We start from the raw sequence: 18,567 nt of genomic DNA on the forward strand, positions 1-18,567 counted from the left end.
TTTTAGTTACATATGATACTTTATTTTAATTTACACTTCAGCTCAGACTTCATGGTTTTGGATTTGAATTATTTTACATGACCATATTTAAGAAGTCAACAATGATACTAATTGATAGTGTTTTTGTGGATAAATTATGAGAACCTGTTCATTTGACAGTTTAAGATGTGAAATTGGTCCCAGTGTTATATTCCCGTAATTTTAAAAGCACTTGTTACATTTTGTAATGGTAGTGTTATATTGCTGTTAGTAGGCTGTTCAGTCTTTTTTTTTCTAAATATTTGTTTTCTTTTTTGGAAACTATAATTTTATGGGCTGTTTAATTATCAAACTATAGCACTATTTAGTTTCTGGACAGGTTGCAATTGATCAACTGGAGTAAGTTTATTTCTTTTTGAGATGGTATTATAATTGTATGAATTTTCCTATTCCACAGAAGAACGGCAAGTAACTCTCAGTTTGTTTGGTTTTTTTTTAAATTTTTATATTAATTCTTATTTTTCATTGGTTTTTATAATGATTTGTATGTTATGTATTAGGAGTTACCACACATTAGAATTTTAGGGAGAAGTGACTTCTTCCTGGCACTCAATTTGGCAAACACAGATTTATATTTTTGTGTGATTTCAATTAAACATAACACAATGCAGCAGAAAAGTTATTACAGCCCATGAAAATTACATGTTTTACTCATGTGACTATTTACAAATTATATTGACAACTCTTTAAGTACTGTATTTGAGAAAACTATAACTTTATTTAAAATATGGTCATATGAGTATTTTTGTAATGAAACTGAAGAAGCTGAAGTCGACAATCAGGCAACCGGCTTTAAGAATGTTTATGAAGTATGAAAGATGGGAAAGAGATAAGAAGGCAATTGGTTCATGTTAAAAAAAAATGAAAGATAGTGAAATTTTGGAACAGGGATCCTATTTTGAACCTTTTAATATATGGCGGTTAAATTGTTGGTGAACTTGGCGAACAGGGGAACTTATGTTAGAAAGTTTAAGATGTTGGCAAACTGTGGTCGAACAGGGTTTTTGTTTGAATGTTGGCAAACTGGGATCATTGTTAGAATGTTACTGAAGTTCGCGAGGTTGGCGAACAGGGGAACTTTTTTGAATGTTGGCGAAGATGGCGAACATAGGTACTTGTTTGAATGTTTCCGAAGTTGGCGAACAGGGATACTTGTTTGAATGTTTCAAAAGTTGGCGAAGTTGGCGAAGTTGGCGAACAGGGGTCCTATTGAGAATGTTTCCGAAGCTGGCGAAGTTGGCGAACAGGGGTCCTATTCAGAATGTTTCCGAAGTTGCTATTGACGAAGTTGGCGAACAAGGGTCCTATTCAGAATGTTTCCAAAGTTGGCGAAGTTGGCGAACAGGGGTCGTATTCAGAATGTTTCCGAAGTTAGCGAAGTTGGCGAAGTTGGGTCATATTTTCCCAATCCTGTACCAGCCTGAAATCCGATGCTAGTTGAAGTCAAATGTTGAACAATCTATAAATTGCTGTGTCATTTGGTCTCTTGTGGTTAGTTGTCTCATTGGCAATCGTACCACATCTTCTTATTTTTATTCCTCAAGTGGTTTGATTCCGGATTCTCAAATACGCATCTTAGGTAGCAATACACAGTTAGGAAAAAAACTTAAAATTGACACTCATAATTTATAAACACCCTCTTTCCCTTCCTTTCTAACAAATAAGGCTTAATATTTGTGTTATGCAGGTGTATATTTATAGAAAGAGAATCTTCCATAGATTTGATTTCTAATGGTTATAATGGAGAAATATAATCTCTTTTGGGTGTAACCATGGCAACAATCTGCATTTCTTTGATACAAAATATTGCATAAAAGGGGGGTGAACATGTCAAAAAAGTCTCCAAAATTTGGTCCAAAGGAAAATTTCAATCAATTACAGTGATACCTTTTCTGAATCCATAGACATATATCTATCAAGAGGTCCAAAAAAAATCATATGCATTTCTGCTCGTTTTTCCATAAAATTGAATTGAAAAGATCGAGCGCAAAATCTTTGTTGATAAACACTACAATAATTTATGGACCTATGGGCGGTACGGATAGGAAAATACGGACTGTCAAACAGAAAAATGGCCTATAAAACATGCTAAAAACAATCTAAATGTTCATATAAACCCACTAAGAAGGCTATATTATTCTTCAATTATCTAAAAATCAATTTTATTGTACAAAAACTTTCATATTTAAAAAATTCACCATGGCCATAATGCGAAACTAAACTTCTATCTGTGTATTGCTACCTTATCTTGAATGTGTGGGAATGCAAACCGGTATTGTTGTCAAATCGGATTTCATATGGTTTTGTTGTGTCCTGTTAATGAGGTATACTTTTTATAGTTTTAGTTACTTAAAAAGTGCAAAAATCTGCACACCTAAAAATGATTAAAATTCATTGATTTAGCATGCTCATCTTTACATGACTAACTACTCATGGTAGAGATGGTAAGTTACACTTCATTAAGACCTCTTCTTGAATGAAACCTCGAATTTAAGGATTTTTTTTATTAAATCAATCCAAATATTCTACAGGAAAAACTTAGTTTTGAAGAATATTTTGGTTTCAGAAGTTTTACGAATACCTGAACTTTTAAAAGAACCAATTTATATAAAAGAATTTATTGGGTAAAAGTCAATTACACAGTAACACAATAACAACAAAAAGAAACAACTAGAGGTCAATATACCTTAATGATGACCATGCTTCAAAGTCATATGTCAAGCTCTGACTTATGTGTCCTGAATTTAGATAAATAATGCGAAAATTAACATTTGATTGTGCAATGTGACTTGTACGGACTTTAACACTAACACTGTCCTGATATCCCATATCCCCACCGGACTTTCATTTACTTACAAATACATTCTGTATGGTTGTCACAGACAGCTTCAACAATGAATATAAGACCAGCACCGAAAGGGCAATATTTGAAAGCATCCAGGAAACAAAGTAAGAGGGTATAAAAAAAAAAATGCACCCAGATAATAAACCAAATTGAGTGCTAATATTCAGTTATATTGCGATTGGTCTTTGCAATTTGCATGTATGTTTTTTTTTTTGACAGAACGTTTGCAGAAACTAGAAATTGCAATAGGATTAGGACTTTGTACACTAGGCGAAGAAAAAAAGTTGAAGACACATATGTAATTATTAAAATAAGAAAGTCAACCCTTAAAAGGAAAAAATCCAACGATAGCTGTATTCACTTTTTTATTCATTAAATAAAATCGAAATGCGTTCCCTTGCAAGAATCTACACATTTTGACACCTGTAAACAAACAATGTACCCAGTTAAATATTTTCAATAAAGGTGTTTTAACATCATTATTATCTTATTTATTTATTTCATATCAAAAGCATAGAAATCAGCAACAATTTTTGTAAGACCTGATAGCGGTCTAAGGCTCACAAATTGCCTTTCCTTTTTTACTTGTTTAATTATCGATCCCGTATTTAAACAAAAAAATAATAAAAAAAACTATTTGTGAAAAAGATTACTGACAAAAAATAAAATCATTAACATTTAGTCATTTGAATGAAAAATTATGCATGTAAATCGTAATTCCCTGTTTTTTGTTTTCTATGCTGTGTTTTGTATACTATTTGTCTTTTGATCGTTTTTCAATTTTTTGTCTTGTCATTGTCAGTTTGTTTTCGACTTATGCGTTTGAATACTACATTTCCTTTGGTAACTTTCGCGTTTCTTTGAACGCCAATTACAACTATTAAATAAAGCATGTTCTCCTAGACTAGTGTGCACATATCAATCAATACACATCCAACGTATTTAGTGTAAAAGCGTCGAAGTCTGAGAAACGCATGACCTTGTGGAACGCAAAATTATAAGTTAATAGTATAGACCGTATGTAGAATCATGAGTTCTCATAACGGTACATATATAGCAATATATATTTAGTTATGTTTTAATATTTCGAAAACAAAAGCAATGTTAGTACTGATAAAAACAATATATAAAATTGAGAATGGAAATGGGGAATGCGTCAAAGAGACAACAACCCGACCATAGAGCAGACAACAGCCGAAGGCCACCAATGGGTCTGAATATTTTACTACCTTGTTAAATTGATATCCTTTGAGAATAAGTTTATTCAAAGGATCAACTAGTTTACATCGGTCGTATCTAAGTTGACGGGATTTATTAACAACATTACCGTCAAAATAACGTTGTGATATCCCGTTTTTAATAAGAACTCTGCAAGTACAGCCAAACTTCCAAACCAAACACTTGTGCCTATGAAAGAATTTGGTAAAGGTTTATTGAATACAGTAAGTGTGTATTTATAACTCAAAACGTGTTTTGTGATACACCCATGACTTTATCTAGATTTTATGAAAACAAATTTAATACTGTCGATTATCGCCTACATCTCACAAAATGATTAAAATAATAAAATTGTCATTTGTCTCCAGATTTTCTACCTACTTATAAAATTATTGACATCTACAAATAATCTGAATGAATTATGATCTGATTATTTATGAATTAATGTCATGTTAATTCTTTACCCTACTATTGTTCTTTGACATATATCAGAAAACAGATGGCAACGCTTATGCTTGCTTTGGTTAACAGGTAAAGTGTTTTGTGACGTCACAGTGGGAGTAACGCGATGTTTTTTTTGATAAAATTGTTATTTATATATGTCGGTATCATGATGTATGGACTTATTTATAATTTCAGGACTAAATATCAAAAAAATGAAAGAAACTCTGGGTAAATCGTGTCATAGTTATGTTTCATTCTTTATGGTAAGTTTTTATTCAGCATTTTATCTTTGTTTATTCGAGCGTCGCTAATGAGTCTTTTGTAGTTGGCTACCAACATTTAAGCCTAGTATCTTTATATGGTGAGTTTATTCTATTATCTTATTTTTTCCTGGTTGTCTTAACTTGTTTATTATAATTTGTTATTGCTTGAATTGAAATGACACAGTTTCGAAGAATGTGTTGCGCATGAGTTCTCATATGTGTACTGCTTTCAGTTTAACATCAAGTAAATAGTGTTTAACATCTTATACTAAACATATAAGATGTCATAGTGTAGGACAGGTTATTTTTATGTTAGAAGTCCGAGTACTTTGAGCTCTCTTCCGCAAACATTTATATTTAAAGGTACTTAGTACTTCAGGGATCAGAAAGTTGTTGCAAGGACGCTTTAACGTGAATGGATCGTGACACCTTACACGGGGCATCAGATTTTACGAACGTCCCCATTCTCTCCGGACGTGGCTGCGTATTTATACATCCCGTATAGCGTAACGGACACATACTTTAGCGAGGCTTTTACGGCTGGGCGGAAAAGTGGATGATGACTGTATTTCTATACCCCATTCAACCCTAGAAATGTAATACTTAAAACATTGAGTATCTTTGTTGAAGGCCTCACTTTTATTTGAGATTATGAACAGCTATACATAACGCTATTCCTTCGAATTGATCATTACATGGATTGTGTTCATAATTTCTACAGCATATCCCTTCTTTCTATTTATGAACGAAAAGATAATAAAACGTATCAAAACACGAGTTTATCATTCTGCATGTTTTGATATTCATTTTAAACTAGTGTCAGAAATTTGTTTTTCTTTGTTTCTCGTTTGATTCGCTAATCTATAAGAGTCGACATGTCTAATACCAACGGTAGTAAATGTCAGTTAGTATGACATGAATGTTTTATGTTATTATGATTATGTACTTGTAGTGAATTTTGAAATCTATTTAATACAAACCTAATATGTATTTTGTCCAAACAGAAACTTTAACTGTTTCATCAATTGATACATTGCGGGTGTCTTTCGAGTTTATTTTTTACGTACAGTGTGAATGAATCAAGAGTTTTGGAATATTACTATACTTGTTTACATCTACGGACGAATTGAATGATATAAAAATAAGGAAATGTGGTATGCTTTTCAAATCAGACAACTATCCACGACAGACCGAAAGACGTAAATATATGCAACTATAGGTCACCGTACGGTCTTCAACAATGAGCTGAATCCATACCGTATAATTAGCTATAAAAAGCCTCGGCCTGACTACATGTGAAGCAATTCAAAAATCAACTCCCTGATTTATGTAACTGAAACAAAAATCGTAAAAGTTTACAAATATGTTGAATTTACATTTTGTCATGTTTGTTTTTGTTTCAATGCTTTCTACAGGTTATATGGAATTACCACTGTTTGACGGTCATCACATGTGCTTATGTAAACAACTGTTACCTTCCCGAGTTTAGATCACCATTGCATGGACTTCAGTTTAAATCCGCGAAAGGCTATCCAAGGTATTTAGCTTACAAAACGTTGCAGCATGCGTGTTCCCATATTCATTTTTTTCAATTATTATAAGTTTTTTCCAAGGCAGTCGGTAATAGTTACGAATAATCCGCCATTCATCTTAAAGACGCTAAACTATGGTAACGGCGAGAGCGCTGGTCTGTTCTCTGATTGAATGAAAATGTTCCTGTTAATGTTCGAACATAAGTTTGTTTGATATTTTGTGATGTCCAGCAGGTAAGAACTTTAAATATATATATAAACGTGAGATAACAACTACCTCATAACAACGATACAGTTAATGAATTCTTGATAATTTGCTTTTTAGTAGATTTGCAATAGAAACAATACTAAAACGCATGCTGTATTTTTAGAGGGGTTTTAAAGAACGTCAACATGCAGACTACGCAGACTACATATACATAGACTAATTTACTGACGGAAAATCTCATATCTTTGAGATAAAAAACATTCAGATGAACGTTATGAAGGTATTGAAATGGATTAAGGTAGCTGGGGTGTCTTCCTCCATCTTGGATTTTGAAATAGCAGATAACAATCGGTCTATATCTTTAATGAAATGTGCAAATTTCGAGAGAAGTATGTAATTCATGTGTAAGACTTTTCGTGTAACTAAAGAAAATTATGTGTTTTATCATATTTACGGCTGTATTTTTTCAAAAAACAGAATATTTTTGTTTGATTGATTTTTTTTAAACTTTGCCACATAAGGGGAGATTACTCAGATAGAAGGGGAGATAACTCAGATAAAGTAACTTTTATAATAAAATGTGTTGTGAATTTACCTATTTTATCAAGTAGCAAGAAAACGAGTCCGGTGACCCCATTTTTATTTTCTTATCTGAAAGCATATTATTAGAGCTATCTTCTCATATTTTATCTTACAATTCTATGGTGTAGTTTTCTTTTTATCACACACAATAGTGTTTTTCATGCATAATCTATATAAAATCTGACAATTTTGCACAACCTGTAGCGTGCAAAAAAGCCCGGTGACCCATACTTTTTATTATTTTATTATATTTTTGAAAAAAAAGCATGATATAAACTACATTTTGATAAATTATTAAAGTATTCTATGGATATTAATGAAGACCCCCTATCCACCTTAAGATAGTGGAAACATTTTTCTTAATTGCCTATATAATTTCAGATAGAGTGCTATCCCCTCACACGTGAGGTCACGTGTACGACCCATAGCTGAGTTAAACAAAACTTTAAAATTGTCATTGGCTGTTTCCCCGCTAAGCACGCATCATTCAAGAGTAAGATCAAAGGCTGGTCGACCCGGAGTTTTAATTCAATGTACGGGTAGGGTAATAAAAAGTGTAATTTGTTTAGTAAGCACTTTAAATATTCAACAACGTGTCCAGCACAACCAGAATACCTTATATGAAATAGATATGTTATCGTCCTGAATATGCATGTAACATATGCTGCTGGACTTTACACGCCTATAAGTTAATGATGTGGACGAGTAAAGAAAATTCATTTTTCTTTGAAGTAGTTTTTGAATCAACAAATTTCAATCAATGTGAGAATACTGATTCACCCATAGAAGATAAATAATTAAAGTATGAGCAGGTATTAGTTTCAAAATCTCTAGGAAGGATTAATAACTCATCAAAAATGTATTATTTTGTCATTTATGCTAAAATTCATGTTCGTAAAGGTAAATTTTAGTTTCTACGTTTCACCCGCTATTACACATTTTGATATAAGTCAGAATTTTCATATGTTTTTCGTTAATCTTTTCAAAGCATATGTGTTATGGCAACAAAACATTATAGAAATATTGTAGTTTTATGATTCTTAATTTTGATTTATATTGAAACGCTTGCCCTGTCGACGCACCCGGTCTCGCTCATTTTAGAGTTCGTGGATTTACCTCAATTTTTGTTTGGTCGCTTGATTTGTCTTTGTCGATTTATGGATTTGAAGATCGGTGAACTATTATTGCCTTAATTTAGATACACACAGGCTACATGTATATACTTCTTCTTCTACTTCCCTAAGTAAACTCGAAGTAAGTGTGATACGGTAATAAACGCCCTTATTTTTTGGTTTATAAGATATTTTTCATGGTACTTATCTAAAAATGTAAAAATAAGAAAAAATAAAGAGTAATATACATTACTTCATAAAATATTTGTTTCTTAAAACTATACAGAAACGTATTAACCGTCAAGGAAAACTATTTACGCCAATTAGTGCAAGTTATTTATTTACATTATGCATACAGCTATATAATCTGGCTTAACCACATAATTCCACAGATAAAAGCATAAACATTTTTAAAACTCAAATCTTTTTATTCATTTCCATGTAAAATTGTCTTGGACTGGATGGAGTTAAAATTTATCATTATACTTAATGATGAAAATTTACTATACAATATTTACACAGTTCTAAAATACATCAGCCCTGGTGTAAATCCAAATTGAAGCTATTCAGTTCTGTCATTTTGTCAAGTATGGCATATTCAAATATTTTGCCAGGGCAGATATAACTGTTATTTCCCTACAATTTGTTGGTAAAGTGGAATCTTTGCCTATTTGGGCACGGGTGTCATGATTCCTGTCTTGAATACTTTAGGTATCCCAACTGTCAGCATTATGTTGTCAAATCGAGACGGTATAGATAAACTCTGCTTCTACTTGCAGATATGAAATATTTTGCTGTGAGCGTGTATTCTTCTGCTGTTTTTCTTTAGTTTAGCTTGGCTTTTGCTTTCCATATTTGTTCATATTTATCAATCATTGACGTAGTTTTGTCAAATTTTCTCTGTACTCTTTTTTTCCATTGTCTCCATTGTTGGCATATAGTTATTAATTGAAACTATTCTAACTGGTTCAGATTGAATTTCTACTACTACTATTTTCTTTTCTTTTTCTAATTTCCTGACCTTATGGGAAATAGCTTATATCCATATAGTTACTACTCCGCCTTAACCCTTCTTTACTGTATATCTAAAATGTATCATCAAAGCATGTTATAGATAGTCACAATCTGGCAAGATGTTTGTTAATTTTATTGATTCATATCCGTACCACCAGTGTTCTAGTAGACACACTATTGATTCGCTTTAAGGAGTTCTTTCAGATACATTATTTTATTCATGATTCTCTTAATATCCATTGAGGCAATCTCTAACGTTAGCTCTGTCGTAATAGTGGTCCCGTAGTTCCTTTGATTGGCCTGGTTTGTCTAAAAAATGCTGTTTCGAATTTTATTCTTCTGGTGTACGTTGATTTGACTGGATGTTATACTGGAAGTTGTTTGACTTCTGTGATTCCTGTGTCTGGTTTTGTTGTAGCTTTTTTCTATATTTTTTTATCGATGAGATCATATATGGAGTTATTCTGCACATGATATATTTTGGCCTCCACTTAAGTTGTATTTTCGTCTTGATTGTTTTCTATGTTTATGACTTTTTGTTCTTCGTATATCGGAGACTCTGGTTTTGTGAACCTTTTAATTGCTGGTATCAGTTTAACTTCTCTTTTTCCATTGTGCTTATCTTTTTATTAGTGTTTCGAATGATTTTCTACTTGACTTTTTGTACTTATGTCAGCTATTGAGTTAAGAGTTTCCTTTCTTTGATCATTACACCTATGTATATCATTTGTCATTTTGTTATGATTATAGTGGTTACTTGTATGTTGAAATGATGATGGTTCTGATCTATAATAGTTTCCCGTCAAGAAGCTTGGGGAGCTGGTCTGTTTTAGTGAATGTTGCATAAAGCCGAGAGTAGGTCCGAGTTGCCATGTAGATCGGGGGTGATTAGAATGTCCTGGATTATACAAAACGATGTAAATGACCTTGTTGAAGTTGAAATTTTCCTAGATTATACCATCTTGGGTCATGTTTGTGAAATTGCCCTTGCCCTGCATTTTACAGTCTTGAATCATTTTGATGAAATTAATCTTGCCCTGAATTGTACTGTTTTGGATCATTTTGATGAAATTGACCTTGCCCTAGAGTGTAATACCTGGGATCATTTTGGGTCGTTTTGATGAAAGTGATCTTGCCCTAGATTGTACTGCAATGTATCATTTTAATGAAATTGACCTTGTCCCTTGATTATACCATCTTGGATCATCTTGTTAAAATTGACAATCAGGTTAACCTTCATCGGATCTTGACATTGATGAACAATCAACACAGAGCACGTGAACAATAAGTGAATTGATAGAGCCAATATACTTTTTTTTTCGTGCGTTCCCATTTGTTAATTAAACTTTTCCTTAACAGCTCTTAAACGATTTTGTGTATTTAATTTGTTCTTTAACTATTTACCTTCCAGCTCAAACACATCAAACGAACGGAAAAACTATCAACAAGCTGAAACCTTCCTTGATATTTATTAACAGCTTTCTCTAAGATGCAATTTTACCAAAGCAAGTTACAACCTTGCGATTTCTTTTATGTATGCTGATTTGTATTTGTGATGTAAAATAATCTGCTTTACCTTGTTAGTTCAGGGGAGCAAGCGCAAACCTTGCTTGATGTTTAATATCAGCCCTGTTTTGAGACAGTTTTATCGAGCAAGTTGCTATTTTGTTGGTGTGTTCTGATGTGTAGATTATGATGCAAACATATCTTGACAGCCTTGTAAGTTCACGACAGCAAGCTCAACCTTGCTTGATATTTATGAAAAGTCTTATCTAAGAGAGATTTTACCAAGAAAGTTACAACGTTGTTATTTTGTCTGTTCATTCTAATTGTATTTGTGATGTAAAATCATCTGTGTAACCTTGTTAGTTCAGGGTAGGAAGCTTAAACCATGCTTGGATGTTTAATAACAGCCCTTTTCAAAGACAGTTTTATCAAACAAGTTCCACTCTCGTTATTTTACATGCGTATTCCGATTTGCAGTTGTGATGTAAAACAATTTGAACAATCTTGTAAGTTCATGGCAAGCTCAAACCTTTCTTGATGTTTATCAATAGCCTTTTCTTAGAGACAGTTGTACAAAGCAAGTTTCCACCTTGCTATTTTGTCTATGTATATATAAAAAAGAAGATGTGGTATGATTGACAATGAGACAACTCTTCACAAGAGATCAAATGACACAGAAATTAATGCTGATTTGTATTTGTGATGTAAAACAATTTGGATAATATAACTGGTTCAGTTTGTTAAAGGGAACAAGCACAAACATTGATTTTATAAGTGCTGTACTTGTTACTTCATTGTTATAGAATTGGCTTTAGCTAGGTTTCTTGACAGGATTTGTTGATTCTATAGGTAGAAAATAGCTATAACCTTGCTCAGTTTAGAAAATAAGGACAGGAAAAACTAGTAGTATTTGCTTCTTTGAGTAAGTTTGGTTTGTCGCCGTACATCAGATGTGAAATTTGGGAAAGTTATTTTGATCTATTTTTAGCTTTTTTTACCTTGGTTGTGACTTTAACCTTTTCTGCATTTATATTCTTGGTTTGCCCGATTAAATATTGTATTTGTTGTTCTAATCTAGCTGTCTGACCTTGGAATATTTCTGGATCTCGTTTGTATTTGTTGTACACTCAAATATTATATGGTGTGCACTCTAGAATGATAACTGTTGTATGCTTGTATCTGACTTGTATTTGAGCTTTCCAATTTGATAAATTTTGCTGTTGTAATGTGATGTGTTGTTTTCTAGCTCAATATATTTTTCAGTTTATTTTTTTGTGTAAGTTACATGTGCCTATTCATAAAAAGATTACAGCCTCTTCCTTTTTCTTTGGGATTCTTTTAAGTGTTGACCAGATAAATAGAGTAACAACATGTGAAAGATCAGGTTTTGAAACAATGGTCAGATCCAGAAACTTTTCCGTCGAAATCTCTTGTTGAAGATATTACCCTTTGCTGTCTGAGATTAGGACAGCTTTCTTTTTGCATGTTTTATTCCTAGCATCACCGAAATTTAATTCGAAACAATTGTATATGAGTTTTACGTAAGACATAGGCTTATTTTGTGAAGTAAAACTGGAAAGATACCATGTTGTCTTCTGCCCGGGGAAAATGGCGGACCCCGGGAACGAAGTGTTACCAAGATCAAAAAGACTCAAAAGTGATAAGAATTAAAATACAAGTTTCAAAAGTTATGTAAGTTGAAGTGTTTTGTACAATGTGTTACACGGTAATACTACAAATGGGATAAAATGCACAAAACACTGTTAAAATGTGAAATATTTCTATCTTCTTTTAAAACGTCTTCTCTCATCAAGCACATGCGCACTATGCAAACGTTCGATACATAGATGAAGCTCGACTTACAAAATAATTTATATTATTTATGTCTACTTTGACGGTTTCCGTTTGAATTGAAGAGTCGTTATTAACTAATTGTAAATAACTAAATACTCAGTTTTTTACATTTAGAGAGTCAATCAAATCAAAGATTTATTATGACGTTTGAAATTATCTCTCATTTTTTTTTCTTTTCAAATCTTTTCCCAGGCGCAAGGGGGTGCTAAGGTTATCTATTACGATGCTTTGTTCGTTGCTAGTTAATCATAATGCTGCAAATAGCTTTAATACATTACACATACTAATATATGAAAATCGTATGGCACATTTTGCTAAAACGTATTAATTTAACTCACCTGTATCCTCATAATATGCGCACTCGTTACTCAAGCGCAAAGATTTTTCAAAATTTGATTGCGCACTGTAAAAATTTAAGACTGTTCCGGAAAGAATAAAACTTTACACGAATCACGCCATTCGGAACTGTTTTATAATTGTATCCGTAAGATCTTCTCACAATTAACAAATTTGGCGAATGCGATATTATAATTGGTTGACGCCGTTGCCTCTGCTAATTTTGAACGCAGAGCTATGAAAAAAAGTATGACAACAAATATTGGAAGAATAATAGAACTGAAAAAATTTATCTTTTCAGAATGATTTTCAATAAATGTTCATGCTGTGTAAAATAATAAATGTTTTTTTTAAATAAATACAAATTTATCACGACATGTATTTATAATCATAAGCTGATTAAATCAGGCGACAGTAGTTTATCGATGATCAAACCTTGTAAATCGATTAGAAGCGAAACAACGGAGGTAACAAACACAAACTGAGGGAATAGTATAAACATAAAATAACGAGGCTGCATGCGTCCACAGGGTATGCGTCTCCTACTATGCATGCATCACTCGCCATGTGAATCCACTCTCAGTCAAAATGTTACGATCGGAAATTAGAAACAATCAACAGATCAGACGTTGATATTGGTATCTAAAGATCTAAGACCGCGTAAACATATAACTACATCGTATCGGTCTACCAATTAGTAACTGTTACCATCCGTATCACTTATGTAGTGTTGACTCAAGTTGTTCTTCCTCATAAGTCTGTTAGAGCAGTTTTTCTGTGTAAGAAGCATATCCCTGTTAAATAAGCATGTTTAGTGTGAACATGCACGAGTGTAACGTATCAACTTAGATATGTAAACGTCATACGATAGAGCAGAGGTTATGTTGCAAATATCGGGGAAAAGATCAATTTATGAAACAGACTTTCTACTTTCGGTAGTATCCTTAATCTCAAGTCCCCTAGGATAAATGAAATGTAACACTTATTGAAATGTGGGTTATTGAGTGACAGAACATAATCCAATATATCTGAAATTGAAATTAAAGAACTTGCAAAATGCCTTTTTCTTTTTTTCTTTTGAAAAATACTGTATATTATCAACTACCCAAAAGTCAGACACATCCGACCATCTTCTAATATGAAGCTGCTAGATAAGTCTTAACGAATATTCATTCAATCACGCAATAATAACACATTTTTTTTTCGTCGCCTACCGGTAACTACAGCTGTATCCTACGGTTAAGTCAGAATATATTTGTTTAACAAACAAATAAAAAACCTTGTGCATGTTTGTTTGGTAGTGCTCTTTTTGGATTTGATTTTCGTCACTTTTTTAATTTGTAGGACATTTTTTTTCTTATGTTGGCTGTATATCAGGGAGTTCAATCAGAACCTTTTATTGATTGATTTATTGATTGGCGTTTAACGCACTTTCAGCACTATTAACTATTTCGTGGTGGGCAGACTAAACTAACAACCCTTGTAAATAAAGATTGGTGTCGAGCGCACTGTCACGTGAGGGGGTAGAATCTTTTTAATGTTACTCTGTGCAAGATTAACCCCTATTTTGTCTTTTGACCTTGTTATTTTGACGTAGTTTACAATATATGACACTTTGATTGGAATCTTAAACATCGAGTAAGGTGTGTCTTAATTAAATATTATTGCATTCAAAGCATTTTTTGTTATACATATTGGTTGATGAAGCATCCACATACACGTATGTAACACATATCAAGTTCAGTATGTTTTCATGTTTACTTTTCTATTGAAGGAGAAATATAAGTGCAGAGATTAACCTAAACGAGGAAATCAAACGTGAAATAAAGACCATGGGAAGAATGAGACTTCATGAACGAAAAGTGTAAATCTTTTTATAATTAATTTATATGTTATCTTCTAAAAAATGAGAAAATATCAAGGGAAAATTGATGATCGTAAGTGAAAGAAAAACAGACAAATACCAAGGCCAAAAGAAAAATGACAACAAGACAACAAGTATGCTCAAAACACTATTCCAAAAAGATCAATCAACCATAACCACACCTTAAACTGGACATGAACTCATGTGTTGCGGAAGGGTATGCAGTAACTGTTGTTGCTTCACTAGTGGATTGATATCGAATACGTCTGCAAAATAAATACGACTTATGACTTAATTCTTTGTACGCATTACAAAAGTCGGGTTCAAAGGTTGGATCATTATAACACAAAAGGGCTCATTCATTTTAATTGTTGAAAAATAGCAATAAGAATAAAACGGAAATCAAACTGCCTTGCGACTTCAGCAGCAAGATTGGTGACACTTGTTGGTCAGGGTATGTTTACCTTTCCAGGAAACGTTTGTTTTATGGCAAAAGGCTGTAATTTTCATGAAAAAATATTATCATACTGTCCGCATGTTCCTGTGTACATAACTGTTTAATGATGGTATTTTGTGTTTCGCTTAGAAAATATTAGACTTTTTTTTATATTAAGGAAAAAATGAAATAAACTCAGGAAAAACATACTTATAGTCTTTACAGAAATATTCAATAAATGAAGTGTATGTTTTCCCGATGTTTATCGATAATTTGCATGCATACTATATGAGAATATTGAATATAACATTTTGATATATCTTCCATTTAATTAAAAGGATGAAAATATTTCCAGAGGAGGCATCGTTTGAATTGGCTAACATACCACATTCGTTAAGTACTTGTACAATACATCGGAAATACTTTAAAATAGAAGATATACTAGTTGATAAACACTACGGAGACTGTTGGGTGTTATGGCAATGGAAAGGAATCAACATCACATGGACTGAATGTAACAGGTAAGGGTACAAAGCAATGGAAAAGAATCAACATCACATGGACTGAATGTAACAGGTAGGGGTACAAAGCAATGGAAAGGAATCAACATCACATGTATTGAATGTAACTGGTAAGGGTACAAAGCAATAGAAAGGAATCAACATCACATGTATTGAATGTAACTGGTAAGGGTACAAAGCAATAGAAAGGAATCAACATCACATGTATTGAATGTAACTGGTAAGGGTACAAAGCAATAGAAAGGAATCAACATCACATGTATTGAATGTAACAGGTAAGGGTACAAAGCAATAGAAAGGAATCAACATCACATGTATTGAATGTAACTGGTAAGGGTACAAAGCAATGGAAAGGAATCAAAATCACATGTATTGAATGTAACTGGTAAGGGTACAAAGCAATGGAAAGGAATAAACATTACATAGACTGAATGTAACAGGTAAGAGTTACAAAGCAATGGAAAGGTATAAACATCACATGGACTGAATGTAACAGGTAAGGGGTACAAGGCAATAGAAAGGTATAAACACCACATAGACTGAATGTAACAGGTAAGGGGTACAAGGCAATAGAAAGGTATAAACACCACATAGACTGAATGTAACAGGTACGAGGTACAAAGCAAGGGAAGGGTATAAACATCACATAGACTAAATGTAACAGGTAAGGGGTACAAAGCAATGGAAAGGTATAAACATCACATGGACTGAATGTAACAGGTAAGGGGTACAAACCCAACACCTTGACTAAAATTAATTTGGCTCGTTTAATTTTCATAAAATTTTGACATAATGTTTACTTTGACCCTTTGACAAAAATATAAAAATTTCAAAGAATTTGAACCAACCACTTTATCAGAAAAATTTCGTTGGTTATATAGCAGTTTGACAAACACTAATTTTGATCATTGAGAAGCGTAATATTTCCTTAACAAAACAACGTGATTAAAACGTTTAGCTGATTTTTACAGAGTTATCTCCCTGTAGTGTTAGGTACCACCTTAAGGTAAATTCGAAAAGGGGGAAGTCAATAAAACCTGTCAAAATCAAACATTAGACTATACCATGGCCAACCAACGGAACGAATGGAAAACTACTGTCATATTATTGAATTGGCACAGGCATCTTATATATGGATTTTAATTACAAAATATCCCATAAGCTTTAAGCATCAAACTTCGGAAAAGTAAGATATTTTGAATAAAATATTTAGGTGATATAAAACACAATGTTTAAATAATCATTTCTAATCAAAAGTTACAAACTAAGTGAGGTAATACAAGACTTATGTCTAATTGCTTTGTGCAACACTTCAAAATAAAGGAAACACAAAATTTTCCATTCCTGTTAATAACAACTGAATACTAAAATTAATAAAATACATATTTACGTAAAAAAACCTCGTTCAGCTATACACATATTTAACAACCACTTGCATTTTGTTTATTTTTAATTTCAGATACTGCACGGGAGTTCCAGCAAAACCTCCATTCTACGTCTATTTATGTTTGCCTGGTCACGTGATTGACTTCAAGATATGGGCTTTCTGTCCTCGTCATAGACGTTTTATTATACGAATAATACAACTCCCACAATGTTGTTTTTGTACAAAATATCAATGCTTAATTCAGCCGAGAATAATAAAAATTGGAACATACCGCATCATTTATGAATACAAAACGATGTGGGGTGTACGTCAATGAGATAGCAAGCAACCCAAAAAGAAAATAATTCCAATATTATTGGCCTACCCCAAAAATACAAGATGAAAGAGTCTGTCAATATAAAGCTATACGAAAAGACAAATAAAATTATCAGAAAGTTATGACTTAGACAAAATCACTTCTAGAAGTTTGTCGCTTCATGTGACTATTGTTAATTACAGTTCTTGGAATAGAGTACATGGTATTATACATTTATGTATATCGCACATGATTGTGGCTTCGGTACTATCAGGTTCGGTAGCTTTTCGTTCAGATTTTAGATATTTTGTAAACAAATTAAAATGTATGCAATATAAACATGGCTATTATACATAAACCTACTGGACTTTCAAATCCAAAAACATTCCTACCCATGATGCAATGCAATGGGTGAACATCCTTCGATTAATATCGGTCCAATCTGATTAAAGTTCAGACCTATATTAACTCGCGTGCTCGTACATATAAGTGAGTATAACGAAATTAGAAAACTATATTTTAATTAGATTGATATCGATCTCACATATTACGAAATATGAGCTACTTCCTGGTGTCCTGTTACTGTATCTGTGTTGGTACACTATTATATAATAGGGATGACGGCAATTAACTAAAACATTTGGCACACCAACCACCAACACTCGATTCATTTGAAAAAAAGACGATACACAGAATGAAGAATACCGCATGGTTCACATAACATGAATTGGTACAGACACAAAATGAGGTTGTGTTAAGCCATTTTGCTTGCACACACATATATGTCTTATTTAAAAAAAACAAGACCCGCCCCCCTTTTCACCCCACCAAAATACAATTCAGAACAAAACAAAAACAACAAAAAACAAAAACCAAAAAAACCGGCAAAACATAAGGGAATTAACCAAGTGTGATCCGGAGATTCTCTGTGGGTTGACATTAAACTGTATCAAGTTACAGTATAAGCTCGACATATTTATGTATATTGACAAATAATTAATATCTCTCCAAAGATGACCGATACTCTACCCGTAACTATAAATAACGACAAGGAAATGAAATAACCGAAAATAAATCGAAATGTTTAGTATTGAACGATAAGTAAACAATA

The 18,567-nt window shown here is 32.7% G+C and overlaps 1 protein-coding gene across 1 annotated transcript; it reads left to right on the forward strand.

Annotated features, from left to right (window-relative positions):
• The first annotated feature begins 4,751 nt into the window (after positions 1 to 4,751).
• LOC127715926 (uncharacterized) lies at positions 4,752 to 17,477 on the forward strand. The gene is made up of 5 exons (XM_052222035.1): positions 4,752 to 4,809; positions 6,225 to 6,346; positions 14,728 to 14,817; positions 15,592 to 15,774; positions 17,234 to 17,477. The coding sequence occupies exons 1-5, from the start codon at positions 4,759 to 4,761 to the stop codon at positions 17,475 to 17,477; spliced, it is 690 nt and encodes a 229-aa protein (XP_052077995.1). The 5' UTR covers positions 4,752 to 4,758.
• The last annotated feature ends 1,090 nt before the right edge of the window (positions 17,478 to 18,567 follow it).

Source organism: Mytilus californianus, unplaced genomic scaffold, assembly GCF_021869535.1.
Source record: "Mytilus californianus isolate M0D057914Y unplaced genomic scaffold, xbMytCali1.0.p SCAF_9, whole genome shotgun sequence".
Lineage (NCBI taxonomy): Eukaryota > Metazoa > Mollusca > Bivalvia > Mytilida > Mytilidae > Mytilus > Mytilus californianus.

Coding starts and splice junctions, on each gene's coding strand:
- LOC127715926 (XM_052222035.1), top strand. CDS start 4,759: ATGAAAGAAACTCTGGGTAAATCGTGTCATAGTTATGTTTCATTCTTT. Junction 4,810..6,224: donor GTTATGTTTCATTCTTTATG/GTAAGTTTTTAT, acceptor TGCTTTCTACAG/GTTATATGGAATTACCACTG. Junction 6,347..14,727: donor TCCGCGAAAGGCTATCCAAG/GTATTTAGCTTA, acceptor TTTCTATTGAAG/GAGAAATATAAGTGCAGAGA.